General features: G+C 33.9%; 2 protein-coding genes across 2 annotated transcripts; one reads left to right on the forward strand and one right to left on the reverse strand.

The window, feature by feature from the left end:
* Window positions 1-7,995: 7,995 nt before the first annotated feature.
* Window positions 7,996-9,864, forward strand: LOC100262121 (GRAS family protein RAD1). Its single transcript, XM_010646813.3, has one exon. The coding sequence runs from the start codon at window positions 8,092-8,094 to the stop codon at window positions 9,682-9,684; it is 1,593 nt and encodes a 530-aa protein (XP_010645115.1). The 5' UTR covers window positions 7,996-8,091; the 3' UTR covers window positions 9,685-9,864.
* Window positions 9,865-10,732: 868 nt separating this feature from the next.
* LOC100257013 (uncharacterized) lies at window positions 10,733-21,791 on the reverse strand. Its single transcript, XM_002263228.4, has 9 exons — window positions 21,458-21,791; window positions 15,009-18,008; window positions 14,830-14,910; window positions 13,836-13,988; window positions 13,433-13,596; window positions 12,680-12,827; window positions 12,383-12,505; window positions 11,974-12,061; window positions 10,733-11,159 (listed from the first exon to the last, which is right to left on the reverse strand). The coding sequence occupies exons 2-9, from the start codon at window positions 17,682-17,684 to the stop codon at window positions 10,969-10,971; spliced, it is 3,624 nt and encodes a 1,207-aa protein (XP_002263264.1). The 5' UTR covers window positions 17,685-18,008; window positions 21,458-21,791; the 3' UTR covers window positions 10,733-10,968.
* Window positions 21,792-23,917: the final 2,126 nt, after the last annotated feature.

The following is a 23,917-nucleotide window of genomic DNA, read 5'->3' on the forward strand; positions in this document are numbered from 1 at the left end:
GCATCAGAAAGATCGCAAGTGGGGTTGATTTGGTTAATAGAGTGAAGGGTAAGGGCATTTTAGTAATATCGGTAAACCGTGCTTGTCTGAGTGGGCACGTGGAGAGCGCGTGTGGTGAGACACAGTGGGCTAGGACTGTCACGTGACTGTATGTCATGAGCGTGGCCCCCACCGTGACCTCACGTGATCAACGTGAGCACTTACAAGAGGGTTGGTGGACGGTTGGTTGTGGGCCTTATGGCTTCTTTTAGTTTCAGCTCACAGATCCTTAAAATTGAAAATAATAATAATAATAACAATAATAATAATGTTATTATTATTATTAATAAAAAGTTTAATAATCGTTATATTTGACTTTTAATAATTGGAGTGCTTGAGAATTTTTCATATCCATTTTATTTATTTTAAAAAAAAATTTAAATACATTAAAAATAAATATATTTTATAAATAAAATAAAATAAAATATTATAATTTTTATCACTTATCCTATTGAAAATTAATTTTTTAATTATTTTTTATATCTTAAAAATAAAAAATTTAAGTTAAATTATTATTATATAATACAAGGCAATACCCAAAATACTTACCTTATTACCATGGAGTTGGGATTTTGAATGCTCGCCAAAGCATCTTGAGTTTAAAAAACAATTCCAAACTCGCCCCAAAATTCTTTCTTTTAACCTGTTTATTTCAATTCCAAACATGTTTCATTAAGGGTAGGGTAACTACCTCAAACTAGTCTCTGGTTTTTTTTATAAAAAAAAAATCTTAAACTCGCTCTTAATTCGTTTCTTTTAATTGTAAACTCGTCCCATTATGAGTAGAAACTCAAGACCTTGTGGGCATAGAGTCTTCCTCTCTTGTTGTTGTGCGGGCTCAATTATTAAAAGACTACCCAAATAATTGAAGTCGCTACAAAGAGATTAAAAATGTTGCAGGGTGATAGTAGATCAATTGCTTTTATTTCCCATGTAAGAAACACTAAGTTACTTTTATTTCCCATGAAAGAAGCACTAAGTTACTAAGGAAGAAAATATCTTTCTCGACGTCTTGAACCAAGCTTTTGTTGTAACTTTGAATATTCGAAAAAATCAATCTCATTGTCATCCCTAAATAACATCATCGAAACTTTTGTCATTAGCATAAAACTTCTTAAGCTAAGTTGTATTTGATTATTATTTAAAAAGAAAAAGGAGAAAAAAAACTTGCTTATTAATTACACATTTCTTATCAAGCAAAATGGGGTTTTAACTCATCTTAAGTGAAAAATCAAAATTAGGGCCTGATAACAATCAAAAATCCAATTTGGAACTTTCTCAGAAGTGATCAAACTAATTCTAGGTTGGGTTCCAAAATTACTTTCTTTCCACAATCCAAAGCTACTAGAATAAGTGAATTTACAATTAGTAAACCAATTGGTTATATGATGGATTATACCTAAAATTATTTATTCTCATTGATTATACCTTGGAACTAGACCTTTTCCTTTTCCTTTACTTTAAAACACTCAGAAGGGTAGCTTCCTCCTCTTGATTTTTCAAACTTGTAAGAACTCTATAAAGCTTGAAAAAGAGTGGGGTGAAGACACTTGGATTTGGAAGAGGCTGAGATAGATACCTAAATCTAAGTATAAGTTGTAGTGTTGGTTAGAGCTCGATATATTTGGAAGTGGAAAAGAAAATTCAAAAGAGGAAAAGAAAACAAAAATGAAAGGTAGACGAAAAAAGAATCAATTATTTTTATATGTTATTTTTAATTGAATTTAATTTTTATGTATAAGAATTAAATAATTTAAATATATATAAATTTTCAACTAATTTTAATTATATTTGATTTTTTTTTTTTACATTTTTATGATAAAATTAAATATGAAAAAAATCATTTTTCTTGATTTTTTTTTCTCCTTACAAGATTTTAATTCTAATATTATAAGTTGTATAGGATAAGAAAGTGCTAGTTGTTACAACCATCGAAATAACAACCAATTTTTTTTGTCTAAGCGTGTGGTGCTAAGAACCATTCTTAGCCAACCTTCCTAAATGCCCTAACAAAAGCATTGTAAAAAGGCACAACCAAATATAGGAATCCTTCCCAACTCGTGCTATTGCTCAACAAGGATAACAAAATTGTTCTTTACAAGTGCTCCAACACTTACTAAATTTTTGTGAGTCAAAGAACCAAAATCTCCAACATTAATTCTTTCTCTCTCTAAAATATTCACCCTCAGTTTCTCTGCCGTGCAAAGGCTTTTATAGATAAGCCTTTCTTATTTGAATTTTGAATTCAAAATAAGAACTGAAGACACCTCTTCCTAACAATGGTGTTGCTTCACGCTTGCATGTTGCCAGAGCCATTTGATGTTCCTTTCTGATGCCTAACCAAGTCATGCCTCCCTCTAGTGTCTCTCACCAACAGGTACTTTGTGCCAATAGGTGCCTTTGTAACCGTCTTATGCCACTTAACTGCCTAACCCCTTCTCTAATCCCATCAGCTAAGGGTCGTGTTTGGTCCTTAGGCGAGCCTAGCCTTTACCTCAACACCAAATGTGCATATCTCTTAGCCTATGTCAAACATCATGCCTTGGTCTCATGCTTGTGTTCCACTATTTTTCTGATGCTTTAATGCACACTAACGCATTGATGTTTATCTTTATGCCATGTATAGGCACCCATGACACGAAAGTGATGTTGTTGTCCATGCCTTAAGTAACCAACTACTTGCAAGGCCTTCCCATGCCTCGTTCAAGTCAACCATGCACCACCATGTCTACATCAATCTAATCATTGTTGTGGCTTCTTGTGCCATCTCCAAGTCTCCCTTGGTTGCAGTGATAAGCCATGGCATTACACCTATAGCTTGTTTTCATGTGCATAGGGCATTGCACCCCAATGCCAAGCATGCATTTGAGACTTCCCTTCTTGCTGCAATAGTACCATACTCGTGTCCAAGACCTGTCTTGGTGCAACATCAAGCCATGGCATTGCACCTATGGCTCGTCCATCTCATGCACAAGGCATTGTGCCACTATGCAAAATATAAGTCATCTATCTAAGGCTTTCTTGTTGTTGTGATGGTGTCAAGTAATGTCCAAGGTCCACCATGGTTATGCAGCAGCATGCCATGGCATTGCGCCCATGGCCTATCGATCTACCTCGATACACAAGGCATTGTGTCCCTATGTCATGCATATCCATCCGATCTGAATCCCTTTTGTGTTTTACTGCCCCATTGAGCCATATCATTTCACTCATGACTTCATGAACCGCCTTAGTGCATGAGGTTGAGTGCTCTCGTGCCAACATTGGGAAGGGAGAGGCTCGTTCTGTGCCCTATACTATTACGACCATAGGTTGCACACCACACATGTCATAGAGCCCATGTATGTGTGCTAGTTGGCTCATATGAATGTCATGACCCTCCCCAAGGTCATGCCTTGATGCCCCCTTGGTGTCATGCCTAGGTTTTCCCCTTTAGTCACCTAACCCCCCTAATCGCCACCCCTCTTCCCCCCCACCCCCCACCCCCCACCCCTTCCCTTTTTAAAAAGCATTACAAACCATTTTGAAAATGTTTGGAAGAGACATCACATAGGGTTAAAGAGACATAATGGATTTATTAAATATTAAAAAAATCCAAAAATAGTAATTCCATCACCAAACCTCCTCTTACATGTTTCCCTTCAAAGGAAAAATACAAGGAAGTTAAAATTCCAACCTTGAATTTTGGCCAACTTAGCTTGAGCCATTTGTTGCCATGTGCGTGCATGTTGTGCACGTAGGCATGGGGTTGGGTGTGTGCGTGGGCACAGGGCTGTGCACATTCGACGTGCAAGAGTGAGCGGCCTATGAATATATGGCTTGGTACATGTGCAGCTTGATGTGTACCCAACCCGGTGTGTGTACCTGTAGCGTTTCTACCACCAAACCTCCAGGTTCTCCTTACTTTCCCCTTAGAGTCCCCATAGGTGCAAGGCCTATCCATAAGGTCATTTATTCTGTTATCTGAGTTAAGGGTCTAAGAGGTTGACACTAGTTCATAATAGGGTTGTTGGGAACTATTGTTAAAAATAATTTTTGAAAATTAAAATATAAGTTTGGCAAAGTTTTTCTCAAAAAGCTTTTTAAATTTGTTTAGAAAATATGTTTTTTTTTTTTTAAAAAAAAAAGGTTTTTATAAGCAATTTTTTAAAAATAATTTTATATTTTCCCAAACCATAAAAACAAAAAAACATACTTGACAATAAAAAAATAGAAAATAGCTTTTTTATTCTTAAAAACAAAAAACATGATATTTTTAAAGACTATCTTTTAATTATGTGTTATTTAATTAAAATGATCATTGAAAACCCAATTTTGGAAATCTAATATTTCATCATTTTTTTACCTTATTTTGACAAAAATGCCATTATTTTTTTCTTGTAAAAATAATCATTCATTTTAAAACATACAATAGTTAAGGGTATTTATATAAAAAATGAGTTACTTTTAAATAAAAACAAAAACATGAGAGAAGATAAATTTACAAATATGGGGATTATTTCATCAATTTTAATCAATTAATTATTTAAATATTTTCAATTTTTAAATTTTTGTAAAGTTATTTTAAAAAGTAATTATATAAATATGAAAGATGATTAAAATAAGGAAAAAGTATGTTTCTACACACTCATGTAAAAATAATAACAAAATAGGAATTCGCTAAAAATAATTCAAGTTTTATGCACTCACCAATCAAAAGGTAATATCTAAAATAGTCAAATATAATAATTATATTATTAAAATATAGTATCCGAATCGTCAAAAGTAGCACCTTTAACCAAAAAGTGCATGAAATGTTAATCATTTTTAGATAGTGATTTAAAATTTGTATTTTATAAACTTGATTCCTAAAAATAAAGCATTATATATAAATGTTATTTTTAAAAAATAAATTAACAACATTTTAAGTTTACGAACAAACTTTTTATTTTACAAAACATGAAAAAGTTTTTGATAATTATTTTCAAAAGCAATTCTCAAAGGAAAAGTGCTCTCCAAAACGTTGGTCCACATATTTGGATAATTGGATCTGCTTATCATCGTAGGATTTCTTCACCAAGCTGAAATGTGAACAGATGGAGATGGAGAAGGTGCTCCAAAGTCCAACATTGTGAATGAAAATATGTTTTGAAATATATATAATAAATAAATAAATAAATAAATTTAGTATTAAAATAACTATTTAGTTTTAAAGAATACATCATGTTACAAGTTACACCCCCAACTTACTTGGCTTTGAATTTCAAATTTTCATGAGTATAGCTTCTTTCAATTTTATTAAACTGAATAGTGCTTTTTTTCTTTGTGTTGAAAAATATAAAATGCTTATTAAAAGATAAGACAAATCACACAACTATGCTTTTTTTAGTGTAATTAAATGTTAAATTTTTTTATTTTTACATTGTAAAATAAATATAAAAACTAGAGATTATGGGTTAGTTTGATAATTGTTTTCGAGAACAGTTTTCTGTTTTTCAAAAAAAAAAATATATATATATATTTGATAATAAAAACTATTTTACGTTTTCGAAAAACTTTTTTAATTATTTTTTATTATTTTTACTTATTTTTTTAGGACTGTGTTGAAAAATAATTATGCAGATATGTAGAATGTTTAAAAATAAAACACTATACATAAATATTTTTAAAACCTATTGAAAAATATTAAAAATATGTTAAAAACACTTTAGGTTTTCAAACAGACTTCTGTTTTATAAAATATTAAAGAACAGTTTTCAAAAATTATTCTTAAAAACTATTTTTCAAAATTGTTTTCGAAAATAATTTACAATTTATGTGTGTTACCTTATAAAAAAATCATGATTATATATATATATATATATTATTTTATACAAGCATTTTTACAAAAAAAAATCATATTTCTTACAAAAATTAGTTTTGAAATTTTACTTTATATAGTATTAATAACAAGATTAAAAAAGATTTAAATCATTTTAAAAATAATTTTTCTCTCAAAGAGGGGATTCTAGAGTGTAAATCGTGATAATTACAACATTTTTCTCACAAAATATATTTTTTGAGGAATAAGCATATAATAAACACATATTAAATTTTGTCCTTCATTATTTAGGATTATTCGATTAATAATAATAAACCTTGTTTAAAACTTTAAAAAGGCTCACACATATTTTCTTAATTTCCATCCAATTTTTTTTTGAATTGAGATTCTCATAGACTCAAATATGTAATGAAGTATATGCTATCGAATCCTAGAGATCAGAAATCATCATTCTTTACATTGACTTGTAGACTATGTAGCAAATCGGTTTTAAGGTTTTGATTAACTTACAATAATATCATAAAAATTTTATTAAATATGAAATTGTTTTCTATATAGATAGAATAAAGCTTCTATAAGAAGTAACAGTTATAAGAAGAATAAAACATCATTAATTGAGTGGAAAAATGAGGGGATTGTTATCATTAGCTTTTTTCAATTAAATTATAAAAAGGAATCCAAGTATTTTCATAAATTTAAAAAAATATGCAAAGTTAAATAAACCAAATAATCATTACTTGAGTTAGGTCATAACTATTATATTAACTTAGCTTGATAATTGAGTGAATTATAATACACTAAACAAAATAATTTCTCTACCTAAACCCAACCCATTTAACAAACAAATCATGAATGTAAACATACTTACACATCCAAATGCAGCTCTTTCTTATCATTCAAAAGTGGCATTTACCTAAAATCCTCCAACTTACTTGGTACTACGATCATTGGAGGAACAATACCTAATTCTAAGAATGCTCTAGAATTTTTTTTCGATTGCTTGTTGGAGAACTCCGACCTTTAGTTCTATAATTAAATAATTTCCTTATATCTGATAAGAACTTCCAAATTATTAGGAAGGAAGGTTAATCAAATCGAACTAAAATATGACAAGCATATACTAGATTACGAAAAAGATATCATAAAAAAAAAAGTTTTATAATATTGATCTTGTATTATACTGAATTTTAAATATCAAACTTTGATATATATGATTAAATTTAGACTATTGGACATAAATATAAAGAAACGAGATTTAAGTAGGAACAAATAGAATTAGGAATGAAAGAAAAGAACTTTAAATAGTAATAAATAACACTTCAAAAGAAATTATTTTTTAATACAATATCAAGAAATTGTTTTTTGATATCATAGAAAACCCTAATTAGAAGTAAGAAATTATGTTATTAATTAAGAAAGCTACAACCAACACCTTAATTTCAAAGTCTAGGCCACCCAATATGTCCCATTTCTTGTTGGCCGACCAAGGGGCATTTGACTTATGACAAACACATCACAACATATAATTAATGGGTCCTACAATATTGGTTGAGTAGCCCTTAAGCTTCAACCGGCCCTAAGTTTTTTTGTCTCCTCTAAGTGCCGGCCATCGCTGTTACTTTCTTAAACAACTCCTTTAAAGCTTTGTAGTCTAAGGAATTTCACCTAATTTTAGCGGATTTCTCCTCATTTTTCCACCAAATTGATGCCTAATGTTGCCGGGGAAACTTAAATTCTACATTGACTTATGCCTTTTTTTTTTTTAATTTTTTTAATTTTTTTTTCTAATACTATTGATTTGATGGATAATAACCGTATGTAAAAAATGAGGTATAGAAATGATAAGAATATACCAAAACGTTATTAATCATGCCTCTTTATTAAGTTTCAATTCAAAATATTCCTAAGTGTCAAACAGATTTATAGGAAAACACAAAAGGGAATTTGTAATATAAAAATATTTTATTTTTTTCCTATTATTTTATTTTATTTTCAAAAGAAATAAAAGAAAAATGAGTGGGGAAATATATATGTGAGAAGCATCAAAGAATAGCCACTTTGGAATTACCTATTTGCTTCAGACAAAAAATTTTCCCAAGAATATACTAAGCTTTTCTTGGAATAGTTTAACTCACAATGAGGTAAGCCCTCTCATTTCAAAACACAGAATATTCCTACTCACCACTGTTAAAAAGAAGCGGCATAACCTAAGAAAACCATCCTGTCTTCTCACCAACAAGCCACCTATACCGATGGCAGCCATGAATGCTTGGCTCTCCTTCCCCTCCAATACTGAGAGTTTCAACCATGAACTCGCCATTCGGAGGTTTTGCCCGGCTCGAATCGAGCAAGAACAAGGAGGAGGAGAGTGGGAAGATGGTATGAATGAGATTGATCAGCCTTGGTCTCCTTACAATGCTGTCAGCCCCCCTTGCTTGGCTGCCTCTGAGGAAGATGAATTCGTCGATAGCTTCATTAATATGGATGGCTACAACGACTACGGCAATGATGATAACAAGGCCCTCGAAAGCCAACAAGGGTTTGATCATAATTTTCAAGGGGATGAAGCCATTGAAATGTTTGAGATGGTGGATGAGGGCTATGAAGATGCAGGGATGGTGGTTGAGGGGGAGGATCTTGGAGGTGGCACAGACCTGATGCCAAGCATGGAAGAGGTGAGCCATGGGGTGGACCAAGGGCTCCAGCTGGTGCACTCATTGCTGGCATGTGCTGAGGCGGTAGGCTGCCGGGACACCCAGCTTGCAGACTCCATGCTCAGCCGGATATGGAGGTCTGCTAATTGTTATGGTGATTCCTTGCAGAGAGTCTCCTACTGCTTCGCCATGGGGCTGAAGTCCCGGCTTTTGCATCTCCGGAATGTGAATGCAAATGGGACATTCGCCAATGGCAGAATGGCAGTGTCCTCCATCAACAAAGAGGAGAAAATGGAAGCCTTTCAACTCCTTCACCAGACCACTCCCTACATTGCTTTCGGTTTCATGGCTGCGAATGAAGCTATACTTAAAACTGGAAAAGGGAATGACTCACTTCATATCATTGATCTGGGAATGGAGCATTGCCTTCAATGGCCTTCCCTGATAAGGACTCTAGCTCAAGAACCAGAAGGGCCCCCAAAGCTCCGAATCACCGGACTGGTTAAAGATGGTGACAGCCTCTCAGGGCTCAAAGCCAGCTTGAAAGAACTGGCAGAGTATGCCGCCACAATGGGGGTTCCCTTGCAGCTTAACACGGTATCAGATCCTGCAACCCCGGCCTTTCTAACAAAAGAAAGCCTTGATGTAAGGGAAGGAGAGGTTTTATTTGTGAACAGCATAATGCACCTTCACAAGTATGTGAAAGAGAGCAGAGGCTCCCTCAAGGCGGTCCTCCAAGCGATAAAGAAGCTCGGGCCGACACTGGTGACGGTGGTGGAGCAGGACGCCAACCACAACGGGCCCTTCTTCCTGGGGAGATTCCTGGAGTCATTACACTACTATTCAGCCATATTCGACTCCCTGGAGGCCAGTCTTCCAAGGAGCAGCCCACAGAGGATGAAGATAGAGAGGGGTCACTTTGGGGAGGAGATAAGAAACATAGTTGCATTTGAGGGATCAGAGAGGATTGAGAGGCATGAGAGGGCAGACCAGTGGAGAAGGCAACTGGGGCGAGCTGGGTTTCAAGTGGTGGGGATGAAGTCGATGAGTCAGGCCCGGATGATGCTGTCTGTTTATGGGTGTGATGGCTACAGTCTGGCTTGTGAGAAGGGATGCCTCCTTCTTGGGTGGAAAGGGAAGCCGATCATGCTCGCTTCTGCATGGCAAGTAGCTAAAGCTTCATCGTCATAACCTCTTTCTGGATCAGTCATGGACATAACTATATATATTCAGATTTCCTATTTTTTTTTCACTCAGAGAAATGGTGGTGTATTCTTTACATTCTATGGCATCTTCAGGGCTTAAGTTCACAGAATGGTGTAAAGCATTCATATGTTTGTTATTGGTACTCTTTGTGGTGCCGTTTCGACATTGTTTTTTCTAAGATGTTTTTAGAATGTTTTCCATAGTATTTTTATTTATTAATAAAAGTATTTTTTTTTAAAAATATTTTTTTTAAAAAATTATTTATCAAATATTTTGATAAAAAACGTTATAAATAAATTTTTTAATATTAAAAATAATTTTCAAATTTTTACATACATTTCCTAGATTTTGCCAAACTCATAATTTTTTTTTCGTTTCAAAAAGACTAAAAACTAAAAACAATTTCTAAAATTACTACCAGACTCTTAAGCCTAAAAACACATTCTAAAATCATTGTCACTTTTAACGGTTTATAACTTTATAAAGGCTTGACTCTCCAAAATCACTACCAAACTCTTAAAAATCACTAATAGATTCTTGAAGGTTTAAAACACTTTCTAAAATCATGATCCGTTCCGGTCGTTTATAACTTTATAGAGGCTTAACTCTCCGGCTATTAATTCCCCTATATCTAATTCAGAACAAAACAGCCGATTGATTAATGTTATGTTTTAACGGCCTGCATAGTTAGATCACTCCAATTTTAATTTTGAGCATTAAAATCAAATCGTATCAATTTTTAATTAGTTTTTATGCATTGAGAATTGAAGTAAATGAACTCAAGAAAGACGGTGATTGATTCGCTCTGTGTCATTATAATAATCAAATTAAGTTAGTTGACATCGTTTCAGTTTGTTTCGGTTTAACTTAACAATAAAAATCAATTTTTTGCCAATGTGAATCAAAACCAAAGTGCCCATAATCTATTATTGTGGACCAAAAAGCTCAAAGCTGGGATAAGAACTGCCTTACGAACCGTTGAAATCACATCCGTACAACTCAATTCAAATCATATCATTATAATCTAAAGACATGAAAAATATGCACTAAATTAATAATAAAACCAATAGATATTGTAAATTAAACATGCATATATATGTACTTCTTAGTTTTTAAATAGGAAACCTATTTAGACCTCACATTTCAAAAACAATCGTGGGAGCCAATTTTCCCAAACACTAAAATGAATATATATGACACACTATCTTATAGAGAGTGTACAATTGAATGAATAAATATGCTAACTCACGGCAGAATCCAAGTGAACCATTATTTAGAAGCCTTATGACCTGGTGTTTTAGTTTGGGCTGCTGCAGACATCACCCTTAAGCGACCGGTGATTTCCGTGAAAGATGGCCGGACTGCAGGGTTAGGAGCCCAGCACTGCTCCATTAGGGTTCTCCATTCGGGATCACAGGAGCTTGGAACGGTTGGCCTCAATGTGTTGCTCACAATGCCTCCTGTACACAGACAAGTTTTAGCAACTGAAGGTGTAACCATTTCTGAATGTATGACGAGAAATATAGCTCCAGGAGAGCAAGTCTATTACTGTTTTATAGGCATGAAGGCCCTGAACTATATTGATAAATGGGATGGGATTCCTAGAGGTTGGGGTAAATTTTGATATGAAGACTGAGCTATATGACTATCTGAAAACTGTGTTTAACTAAGGCTGACCAACTACTTTAGCAAAATTGAGGTTATCAGAACCAAGATTTTCTCGGTTGGATGGCACGGTCCCTTTGTTTGCTATCTCTCCTTATTTCCATCTCAGGGGTAGAAGAGGTGAGAATTAGACATCACTCCTTTCCTTGGAAGTTCGATGAACCATCCCTAATATTCCTCTTTTCTCAAAGCTAACTAGAGAAGAGGATCTGATGATGAAGAACAACTAGGAACTAGGCAGCTGGAGGGGGGCTTTGGATAGAGGAATGAGATGGAGGTTCAGGGTTTTGCTGCTTTGACAGATGAAAGGTTTCTGAATAATTCCATTTCCGGCCCAGATCCATCTTTGATAAACAGAACTTTATTCCCTATAGGTAGATTTTTTTATCAAAAGTAGCTTCTTCTTTCCTTTCTCCTCCATTCAGATTCAGTAATCTCTTGACTCGTGACAAATATGTAACTGAACATTTCACACTTTCAGACTTTGTCCTAAAATGGTGTTAATTTATTATCCGTGCTGTAACATGCAACATTGAAATTTTTTGCAATAACAGGATTGACACAAACAAAAAAAAAAAAAAACACTTGGAAAGTTTAATAAAACTGCACCTATGATTGCACCATAGTGCATGTTGGCATATGGTTCCTCGCCAGTGAGAATCTCCCATAACACGATACCAAAGGAGAACACATCAACCTGTGGGTCAGCAGAAAAGGTTAATTGATACTAGAAACTGGTGTAAAGTTCAAGATCTCTGTACTAGATGAAATACAAGAAATGACAGCCTGATTACCCACAAGGATTATTCTTTCAATATGAAACCCAGATATGTAGAATGTTCAGAGTCAACTAGTCTTAATAATTTTTTTTTTCCCTTCTTAATGCTTTTGGATTCTCAATATATTGGTAGAAACAGTAGACAGCAATTCAAAAATTTTCTCCACCAGTTAGGGAGGTTTCACATAGAAGCTTGCTTCCTTTCTGTCAGAGAAGGAAAATTGTCGAGGTCACACTTACCTTTTCAGAAACTTTATTGCTGCTACCATTAAGCAGCTCTGGTGCCATCCATGGTAAGGTCCCCCTTACGCCACCAGAAACCAAAGTATTTCGCTTTATTTTTGACAGGCCAAAGTCACCAACCTGAGAAAAGAAGCAGTTACAATGTTTTAGGCATCAGCTAGACTCTGAAGCCTCTAGGTTCCTTGACAAAAGTTAATCGACAATGAAACTATGACATTAGCAACAAGCATGATATGAAACCAAACTTTTGACAGTGTAAGTCTTTTTCCTAAAATGTTAGAAACAAATAATTACCTTGCAAATGGGTCGTAGGGGATCTTTCAAGTTCACAAGCAAGTTGTCACATTTCAAATCAAAATGCACAATATTCTTTGAGTGCAAATATTCCATTCCAAATGCAGCATCCATAGCAATTAAGAGCCGCTTGCGGCGATCAAGATACCTGAAAAAATAAGATCACATAATCAAGAGGAAGAAGGAGAATATATGTGGATTTCTTCCACATGGAAACACTGAACCAGCAATAGATTCATCAAGGCTTATGTTATGAGAAAATAATAAAAGGATCTAGGGCTAGCTTGACAACATTTTTCAAATAAGTCCCAAAAATTGGTTTTTAAGATTAGTTCTTAAAGACATTTCTCAGTTGTTTTCAAAAACAAAATTATGTTTCTGAGCCCAAATACGAAAAACAGTTATCTCAGCCCATTCTTCATGAAGGCACTGCTTATTAATGTACGATGCAAAAGTTTCCGACCTATTCTCTGTGTTTCTAATTATTTCTCAAAACATTCTATAACAAGGACATTTGAAAAGAACTCAAATTTTTCTCAAAAATTACTCTGTTTTTAAACAAATTCTCAAAAAAAATTGTTTTCAGTCCAAAATTTTCCAAACATGTTTTTCAAATTAGAAAACTATTTTCTGTTCTAAAGAATAGAAAACAATTAAGACTAGTTCCCAAGCATGCCCTTAATTTCTCTTTTCATGTACAAGTCATTTTGAAATTTTGAATTTTTTCACTGCAAAAAACCACGTAGAACTTACCTATCTTTGCGAAGTAGAACATGCCTAAGAGAACCATCAACCATGTACTCAGTGACAGTGGCTAACGTTGCTCCCGGTCCATCGTGCACTACACCGTAAAATGCCACCACATTTGGATGGTGAAGCTTTGAGAGAATATCAGCTTCTCGCCAGAATTCTATGGTCTGAAAATGGCAGAAAGTGAAAAAATAAAAAGTTGTATTAATAATAAAAGATACACATTGGAAAGAAAAATAGAAGTATCAGTAAAGTAGTAGTGAGCAATAAAAGGAGTGAAAAGTCAAAACTTCAATTTGCTTGTTATCAAATGGTGCACATTAGTCAATATAGTCACATAATAAGTGGATACGACATCACATAAACAAGGGGGAATACACTTGAACAGGAGTTAAAGAAATGCTACCAATCTTTCTTGCTCCGATGAACGACTTGTGAAGCAGATCTTCTTTATTCGCTTAATGGCAACATCTGATCCCCTCCATTTTCCATGATAGACGGTCCCAAAAGTACCAGAACCCAGTTCCTTCAGCTCTTCAAGATCTTCATTCTTTATGATCTACTATGAGCGTCCCAGCAGAAATCATATGTTGATAATGAGCAAACACCAACATTGGCATAAATACATCAAAGAGTCTCAGACAGACAGATTCAAAAATGAAGACAAGCATAATGTCCAATGCATGTATATCTAAATCCTGTCCTCGTCTAATGCTCATAGAAGCACAAAGTGGAAAAGGGAGTAGTGAAGCACACATTTTTAGGACATTCGAAGAGTGGCAGCATGTAGAAGATTCCTATGAATAGAAGGTAAAATTTTTAAGCAATATGTCCAAATTGAAGTCATCAGTAGAAAGGTAAAATTTTATATCTGAATAAACTTGATACCACTTATCTTTTAGATAACCAAGGAAATGACAAGTTCAAATTTCCTTTCTAATTTCAGAGCTAATATCCAGAACTTGTTTAATCTTCCCATTGACAGAAAAGTGAGTGAAAAAAATAATAATATATAATAAAAACCACGTTTATTGAGGATTGAAAATAGCCTCCACAATGTCTATTCCCATCAGGAACAATGGAATCATGATTACCCAACAAAAGTAGTTCCTATGGTTAAAGAACCATTCATTTGGAAAATGGAAGAATCATTATCTAAATTTCGAATCACGGTCACACTAGAACCATGAATGAATGGAAGAATTTTAATTCCATAAATTTGGCACAGTGACAGAATCATCCATTTGGAGAAACCCATTTGCTGGTTGGACTTTCCTTATTCAGGAGAAAGGATTACTGGTAGAATCAAATTACTTATTCTCTTTCTATATCAACTAATTTTTTTATTTTTTTTTAATACAAGAAGAAAAAGTCCATGTGTGATGATACAAGCATCATACCTGCAAAGTATTGATATCAAAATCTCCAATAGAAGGATCTAGAGGAGGTCGACCAATATTCTTGGTTTCCATTTTCCCATCCTAAAAGCATCAAAGTCATCAGAAAATCTAAAGGCAGAGAAGAATAACGGTCGAGGAAAAGTTCTTAAACCAAATCACCATTAAAAGAAGAAATATACCTCGCCCTCTGAATCTGGTGTTCTAAGGTTCTCGATCATACGATCAAATTGTACACTGTCACTCTCCTTTATTTCAGAAGGACTGTAATCTGAATGCAAATCAGTACTGTCAGCAGCAATCCTACCAGGTGGTGATTCTTTCTGATTTTCTTCACCAAAACTTATTCGTGACTCCAACTGGCCTATCAAAACTTCATCTGCCATTAAAGGCGTAAATTGATAAGGTTTAGACACTTCTTCTTCGACCTTTGTAAGGACCGATGAAAATCCAAGATGATCTTGATCCATAAGAGAAACATCATTTTGAACAAATCCACCCTGTGCTAGCTTCTGAAAGTATGACCAATGCTTAGGTTCACGATTTTCCATGTTTAAGCTCAAGCCAGCTCCATCTTTTTGTGGTTTGCTAATGTCAGGGGAATCTGCAAAATGTACAGCTTTGGAGAATATATCGGAAAGGAAATCACGAGGGAACCGGTCATTGATATCAATAAGGATATCTCCCTGCTCAGGCGTGGAAACACCAACAGAGCTCCCTGTCCAAGCAAAAGTTTGAGCATCCCCCACTCCCAGAGTGTTATTACTAGTGAAATCCTTTCCGGACATCTCACCCTGATCAAGCTCCGGTGGAGTAGATAGAGGATCCTGACAGTGCTTAACAGAAGCAACTTGATTCATTGCAGGCAGTTCTGATCCAGGTTCAGTTGTTCCATGAAGCAGGAGTTTCCTAGGGATATCTTTGGTGCCGGTTGTTCCATGGTCAGCCTTAACAGCCATATCCTCAACCATAGCTTCTCCAGTTGAGATGGACTGTTCAGTTTGAGGAGCCAGATTTCCATTCCGCAGTTTGTCAGTGGATTCGGCGACTGAATCCTGCTTTTCAATATCAGAACGTGAGTGGGATATAAGAAACTGAGAACCAAGTGAATCGTCAGACTTTGATAACCGATTGAGCAGCTCTGCCTGCTCCCGGGGAACTCTTTCAGAATAATAGACCCTCTGAGGAAGCACAGGTGGCTCCAGGTAGCTCAAATCCATTAGACCAGACCCAGGGTCAGCATATACAGGAGCAAATGGACTACTTGATGCGGGATGATGATCATAATCAGATTTAGGAACCTGTGCCTGATTCATAGCATCAACAGAAGAAGAGATCTCCACAGGTTTGTGGTGCTTTCCCTTATTTTCTGAAGGAAATTGATCCAGTGAAGAAATGGAGACTAATGCTTCTTCAACTGGAATGCGATCCATCACCTCACCATCAGATGGCTGTGATGGTATGAGACAATCATTTTTTGAAGGAGAGATATTTTCAGGAATATTCTCTTGCTGAATTGAAGCATCATTTTTTAGAGTTACCTCCTTCACTAGCACACTTGGATCCTGAACTTGCAAGCCAATGTATGGCTGCCCTTCAGCATAGCCTTCTTGTTGAGTCATCAGCCCATGAACTGGCATCAGATTAGTACTTTCTTGATATGGTGTGCAATTAGATTGATGAGAAGGATAACCATAATGCAGCATGTGCTGACTAGTTTCTCCATGATAGATCATCTGGCCATGGTAAAACGGTGGGTCAGCTTCATAAGCACTGGAAGAATTTGGTAGAATTGGTTGAGAAGATTGAATTGTGGATGGTGGGACGATAGTGCCTGTCAAAGGCAGAGTGCTGATGCCAACAGAGTCCGTTGCAACTCTAGTGGCATTCCTCTCAATATTTTGCCCATCTAAATCAGCCAAATTATTTGAGGAAGAGCCTACCAAACCATGCAGAGTTGAGTTTTTTCTCGATCCCATGTCCATGCCATTGACAGCAACAACATACTGAATCTCTGAATCACCATCTGTGCTGTCCAGACCAAAATAAGCATCATCCAAGTCACTTGTAGAAAACAGAAACATCCTCAGTTTCTTTGATCCTTCTCCATCTTCTAGTTCATTACATTCCTCCATCATGTTCTGCAAATCCTCGTCACAAGAAACAGAAACTAAGGCATCAAGGTCCTCCCCAGGAAGCTGATACTTAATAATATGAGCTTGGTTAAAGACCATTAACGTTTTCTGCACAAGCTCCTGCCAAGAAATGTCCTTTCTTATACGAATAATACGTGTTTCACCTCCAACATATCTGAGTTTTCCATCACTAGGCCGGGGAAGGATTTTACCACCAAAGCTGCATAGAACTTTCATCTTTGTAGATGAGCTATCAGATGCTCCAGAAGAGGCATACCCATGAATTACTCCTCGACTGCTATCATGCCCTGATGAAGTCCGTGGCACCAATTGCACAGAACCATAGTAACTTCTGTCTTCATATAAAGCAGAGTTCTTTCTCTCAAACTCTTTTGGGCCTCTTTCTACAATTGTAAGCATTGAGATATCTGACCCACTTTCAGACCCTGTATGATTGATGCCTAAAATCCCTTTCAATTCTGTATACTTTGGTACATAGTGGGGATCACCAGCAGTATCTGGAATGAATTGATTCCTTGGATTCACCCGATCAAGCATAAATTCCAGGGCAAACTCCTCACCTGTCTGTATGGAGTAATTACGCACAGGTTTAACTTCCAAATTGTTAAACTCTGGAGGTCTTGTATCAGTATTTATGGCAGTTGTTGGGTCCAGCATAAAGCCCTGAGATTCAGGGTAAAATTTCCCATTTCCAGGTTCCATGGAATTATATTGAAATTGTTTATATGTTTTTGGTTTCCTCCATCTAATTAAACTTCAATGGGCATAAGACTTGGATGTAAACACCATCAGGATCGCGTATAACACAAATTAGTCAATCCCAAACTGACCGAAGCACATTCTTCACTTGCAGACAAAGTTTATCAGCCAATATAAAAATGAAATGGAATAAAACCTACAGTAGGTGCTCAAACAGGCAACAATCCAGCAAATTTCCAGCTTCAGTTATCGTTACCAAGAATTCTTATGGCTTCAACAATATACGATGTTCTCCAATGAGCCAAAGCACCTCCAAAGCATATCACACTGGCCACATAAGTTTATAAAAGTCAAGAGAAAAGTTTAAGCAACAAGATTATCAAATAATAAAAACATAAGAAGATCCCAGAATCAAACTATCAATTTTGAGTCAAATAAAGAGAAACATGAAACAAATGCTTGTAAAAGAAAACGAAATAGTAAGTCTAGCAAATGCCTCAAGTTTTGTTTTTTCTTTCCCCATTTGTACACCTTAATATTAACTCCTGCAGATTTAAAGTAAGATCATATGAGTAAACTCGAAGCTTAAATTTCTTCATAATTTTGATAGCTGGAATTGAATATTGGCAAAAAATTAAATGAACTGAACGCCAAAATCTAGTTGCTCTCGTTTTTCCTTTTTGGAAGGCCACAAGACCATGGACCGATCACCTCCAGTGAAACTTTACATAATCATGACATTTTACATAGCATTAGTTGCAGTAGGGGATCTAAAACCTTCTCGACAAGAATATAATCACCTTTTTGCATTTGAGGAACAACCATCATTCCCTAAGTAAATCTTGCTAAATAATATTATCAGATTGTTACCAAGCTAAAAGGCAAAGAAAAGAAAGAAATTTAAGATGCAGAAAAGCAATTAAGAACCAATCCAAAAAAAATGCAAATTCTAAAACAATATTGTTTCTACCCGGCAGGCAACAGCAAGGCTATAAAATATGGACAAGTTATCTGGCAATTCAGCTTAAATTTATCATTAAAGAAAAGTCCAGAATAGTGCATCCTATTTGAGCACCATATATTAAGTACAGTGATTGTGGTGTAAGACCCAACCACTGATGGGTTCCATGACTCCAATATAAGAAATCTATCTTATGGCTTGTAAGATTTTTTACCATCAGTTTCAACTTGGTTCCAGGGAATGGAGATATTTTTAAGGAAGTCACTAGTAAAAAATTCTAAAAAGCAATGGTCTACTAAGCTCAAAAATGTCATTTGGGGACCATAAACAGTAGTCAATATCTTCTTTTTGCAAGAACACGTCCAAACAGTACAAGATCTATCATAACAAGTGTACACAAATAGTCATACATCAAATCTAGGCCCTTCTGCTGTATAGCTGAATGCATGGTGCATTATAGTAGTATAAGATTTATAAATATAGGCCCCCATGAGTGTTGAGTTGGTTTTCCTGGTATAGTCTCATGCGGTACTATATCAATGTATAAGTCTCCTTAGCACACTGGAGAAAGTTTATCCACTTCTTTTGATTAGATTTTGTAAATTTGAGAATGATTTACAAAATCAATGAATATTTTGTACTATACTTTCAAATATATATAAATGAATATTCTGTTTTTGATAAGAAAAAAAGACTAATGAAATAAAGGTGCCTGACTTAAGGGCAAGAACTAAAATCAAACAGCATAAAACTCACCTCTTATTTCACTACTGTACCATGTAGACAGTCAGCTCATTAATTACTGGATTAAAATTTTGTCAATTTTTTTCATGAATGTCATGCTAAGCTAACCAGTTACTAGTTTTAGAGAAAATGGACCCAGATGTAGTTCATGATCTAATACAGTCATACGGTTAGAAGCAGCATCACCAATGCCTGCTACATTTTAAGAGTCATATGCAGTCATCCTCAATTATGCATTAATACGGCCAAGGCATTCTGAAAGACTTCAGTTTTGCGAATGAATAAAATGTTTCAATTTATTATGCATAGAATACTTCAGGTTGTTTGGCAAAAGGATGTCACAAATGATACTGAAATATTCAGTCAATTAAACCTTTTTTTTGGGTTAATGAACTGAAACAAAAAGGTGACTCAATGAGGAAGTCCTAACTTATCACAGTTTCAAAAAGTATTTTGCTTAAATGCTTCAGACTCAATTTTCACAACCATATATGTTCCAGTCAGAAGTCTCAAAATTGAAAGAGGTTTCCATTCCCCTTTTGTCTCCTTTTTCAACCTCTTTTACCCATTAAGACCACTAATGTGTAGAAAACTCTTTGTGTTTGAGAAAAGGATCAAAAAGCAGAAAAGGATTTGATAATAAAAGATTTTTCCTTAAAGTAAGAAAAATTAAGAAGCCCAAAATGTATTGAACCCCTAAAGTCATACTACAATTAATTTTGGGTTTCTTTAAATTTCTCAGCACAATCAGCTAAAAAGTTTTCTAAATAAGCAAGTTTCCTCACTGTTATTTACATTTTTATACTTATGTAATAAGGTTAGAGTAAATTCATCCATAACTAATTTATGAAAATCATCAATACACTACTTAGAATTAGACTTGTTTCAATCTTCTATATCCTAAAAAGATGCATTTGAAGTTTAAAAAGGTCAAAAATAAAAATAAAAATTATCAACAAAGTAATGTCCATTCAGTTCATAGATTAAGTGTCACATACTCATTGACTTTTTTATAACACTGTAATCATGGTTTACATAAATCAAGTTTCAAATGCAACAGCTCAGTGCATTGCCTAAAGGAATAACTTGCATAGAAAACTCTATAATATCTTAATAGTAATGAACTTTCCAATATCTCACCTACACAACTGAAACAAAATAAAGCATGTAGATACCCGGATTCAACTCTGCCCTGCCCCCCGCCTTTTTGTGGCATTACTGTGTGATGTATCATTTGTACATCCTTCAAGTTTGAAGTCCCAACTTACAAAATTCAAATCCTTTTTAAAAAAATCACTTTTGAGTACTGGTTTAAACTTCAAAACACATTTTAAAAAGCCAGCACAACAGTTCTTCCAACAAACCCATTAATATATCTAAGGAGGGGCTTGCTTGGGATATCTTTCTATTTTTGGCTTTGACAAGAAGGTAAAGTCAAAGCTAGAGTCATAATTTTTAAACAGTAAATATTAATATTATAAATTTTTATTAAGTATAAAATAGATATTTGCATAAATTAACACGGAGCTTCTATAAATCATTTTTCCAGCTTCTATATTAAGTTCTTTTTAAGCCATAAACTCTTTTAACAATGTTAGTCAACCTGTAATACGATCTCTTGTTGAGCTAAGAACAGAGCTTTTGGCTTATTTAAATTCAATCCAAACAAGGCCTAAAAAAGTTACAGATTGATTATTAATTAATTAATATGCTATAATCAATTATATTTCCCGTTATTATTATTCTAATAATAATAATTCATCATCAAAAATATAATTATACTCATTATTTATTAAGTGAAATCCATCAATAGTAATCTGAATTTCTAAAGATCAATCAAAGCTTTCCATTTTCCACTTCTTCTCATAACTACAACTCCGAATTCAACAAACAAGAGCTTTAGACCTGCCATCCACCATTACCACTAAAATTAACGACAATAATACCACAAGAAGAACCCTGACTTGATACAAAAACTCATATTCATCAGAGATCAAAGACAAATCAGTAGAAACATCCACAACGGAAGCGAGATCAGAAAAAGCACAAACTCGGAAATCCAAATCTGTACCTGAAAACAGCAATGCTCCTGCGAAACTCACTCCAGAACACAGCTATAGCTTCGCAGAAGAAATTTTCTGTGAATCAGCAAGTCACTGCAACTCAAGTAGAAGAGAAAAAAAAAGCTGTTCGGATACTAAGAAAAATCCGTATTTTCCCTCGGTTTCCCTCATTTTCTCTATCTGGCGATTTTTTCTACTTCTTCCTCGTGTGCAAATTTCAAAGCTTTCGGACAAAATATTTAAAAAAAAAAAAAAAAAAAAAAAAACGGCTCCCTTTCTTTCTCTCTCTAGAAAATTTCCGACTTTCTCTATCTAAAATTCTCACTTTTTTTCTTTTTTTCTCTATCGATTTGTCAACTGTGAATTTGTCGCTGTCTGCTGCACCGATATATTCGGCGATCCTCGTCAAATAAAAAAGTATTGGCCGGACCATGAATTTGCCCCTATTCTTTCACATTTTTACATGAATACCACTATCATTTTTCTTGACAGAAATGCCTTTATTGCACAATAGGGATTTTTGGGCACGGTGCGGGTGTGCTTCCGTGGTCTAGCATCCCATTACCGTTCGATCCTATGGAAGACGAACATCATGATGATTCTAGAATAATGATATGGTATTTAAAAATTATTTTCATTAAAATAAGGGTGATTAATATTTTTAAAATTTTAATTAAAATCTGCCTTCTAATACATGTGGTTTGAGGAAAAGCAGAAATAATTATAGATATATTTGATCTTGATTTGGGAAGATGGATGGTGTGGAAGTGAGGGTGTAGGGATGGATGAGTGGGTGCGTGAGTAGGGGAAGATAGTGGTTGGTTTAATGCCTCACATTTAAAGCTACATGGTTGCCCACTACTCTCGACTTGGAATGATAAATGAAGAAAGAGGACATGTTGAATCCAAGATTGCATCTTGGGAGAATTTCTAGCCAAATTCCATGGATGGGATTCTTATATAATATAGTTTTTTTTTTTTGTAATTTTTATGAAGCTAAAATAATTTATATTCAATCTTTTCCATGAAGCTTGAATTTATATGAAATAAATTAATATTTCTTGAGATATGTTTGGATATTAAAAAAGAAAAAATATGGGAAAAAATACTTTTTTATTTAGTTGTTATCAAGAATATGAAGAAAAAAAAGTGAGAAAGTTCAAAAATGATAATGAGACGAGTTTTTTTTATAGTGTTTATCCTATCTTTAATAAAACGGATTTGAGAAAATCATAAACCAATAAAAAATAGAAAACATATATTGATTATAAGTAGATTTTAGAATTTTTTTTAACTGTTTCAGATATTGAATATTGCCTTATATATATATAATTAAATAAAAATAATTTAATTTGTTAAAAAAAATTTAGAATATATTAGAAAATATTTTTTTAATAAAAAAGTATAATATTTATTTTTAATATAATTTAGAATTAAAAAATACCCTTTTTTAAATGAGAATGAAAATAAGTTTAAATAATTTGAATGAATTATGATTAAGGTAATTCATTTCAAATTTACATGTTTTATTTATAAGAAAATTTGATCAAATTGTATTTTTTAATGTTTTTTTCTTCAAATTTTTTTCTTTCATAATTAAATAGGAAAATAAACTTACGAATTTTTATTTTCTTATATTTTACTCTCAATTTTATTTTCCTCAAACTTTTTCAAACATCAAATATAACCTAAAATCATTATAGTATAGCATAGAAAAATGGCATTAATTCACCAATAAGTTAAGAATACCAAATAATGGCACATAGCAATTAAAAGCATACTCCTTGGTAGCATACTTTGAACCTTACTCATATGTCGTATTCATTCATATGTTATACTCATTCATTGAGTGCAAATGACTTCAAAAAAGAAAAGAATATTTACCTTCAAATCTAAGTAATTGAATAGTTGAAATTAATATATGGGTGGTCCATGTGGGGATTGATCCATGAAGATATTTGTACATAAACAAAATGATTTGACCTTCTTTAATAAATTTTATTAATTAATAATATTGTTAATATATTTTTATTTAATAATAAAATTTAATCTTATCTAATGAGAGATTTGGACGGCTTTACCACTAATTTTGTGCATTATTGAAGGAAGAATGGGCCTTTTCTATGGGCGGTTAGGGTGGTTTTTTTTATTTATTTAATTTTTATATAGTTGTCAATGAAATATGGACGGTCCAAAAGAAATGAAAAATGGTACCGACAATCTCCTTTGGGCCGTTGGTCTTAACTTATCTTTGTCTTCTTTATGTATTAAAAAAACAATTAGGCTATGTTTGTTTCTAAAATATATTTAAAAATATTAAAACCATCTTAAAAATATTTCAAATTTCAAAATAAATTTTTATTTTATTAAAAATTAGAGAGTTACCATTGAAAAAGACCACGTAAAGTTCAACTAACACTTAGAATTCAATGTGAGGATCTACCCTATTTAGATTACGCGTGTTTTAC

Source organism: Vitis vinifera, chromosome 19 (genome assembly GCF_030704535.1).
Source record: "Vitis vinifera cultivar Pinot Noir 40024 chromosome 19, ASM3070453v1".
NCBI classification, from domain to species: domain Eukaryota; kingdom Viridiplantae; phylum Streptophyta; class Magnoliopsida; order Vitales; family Vitaceae; genus Vitis; species Vitis vinifera.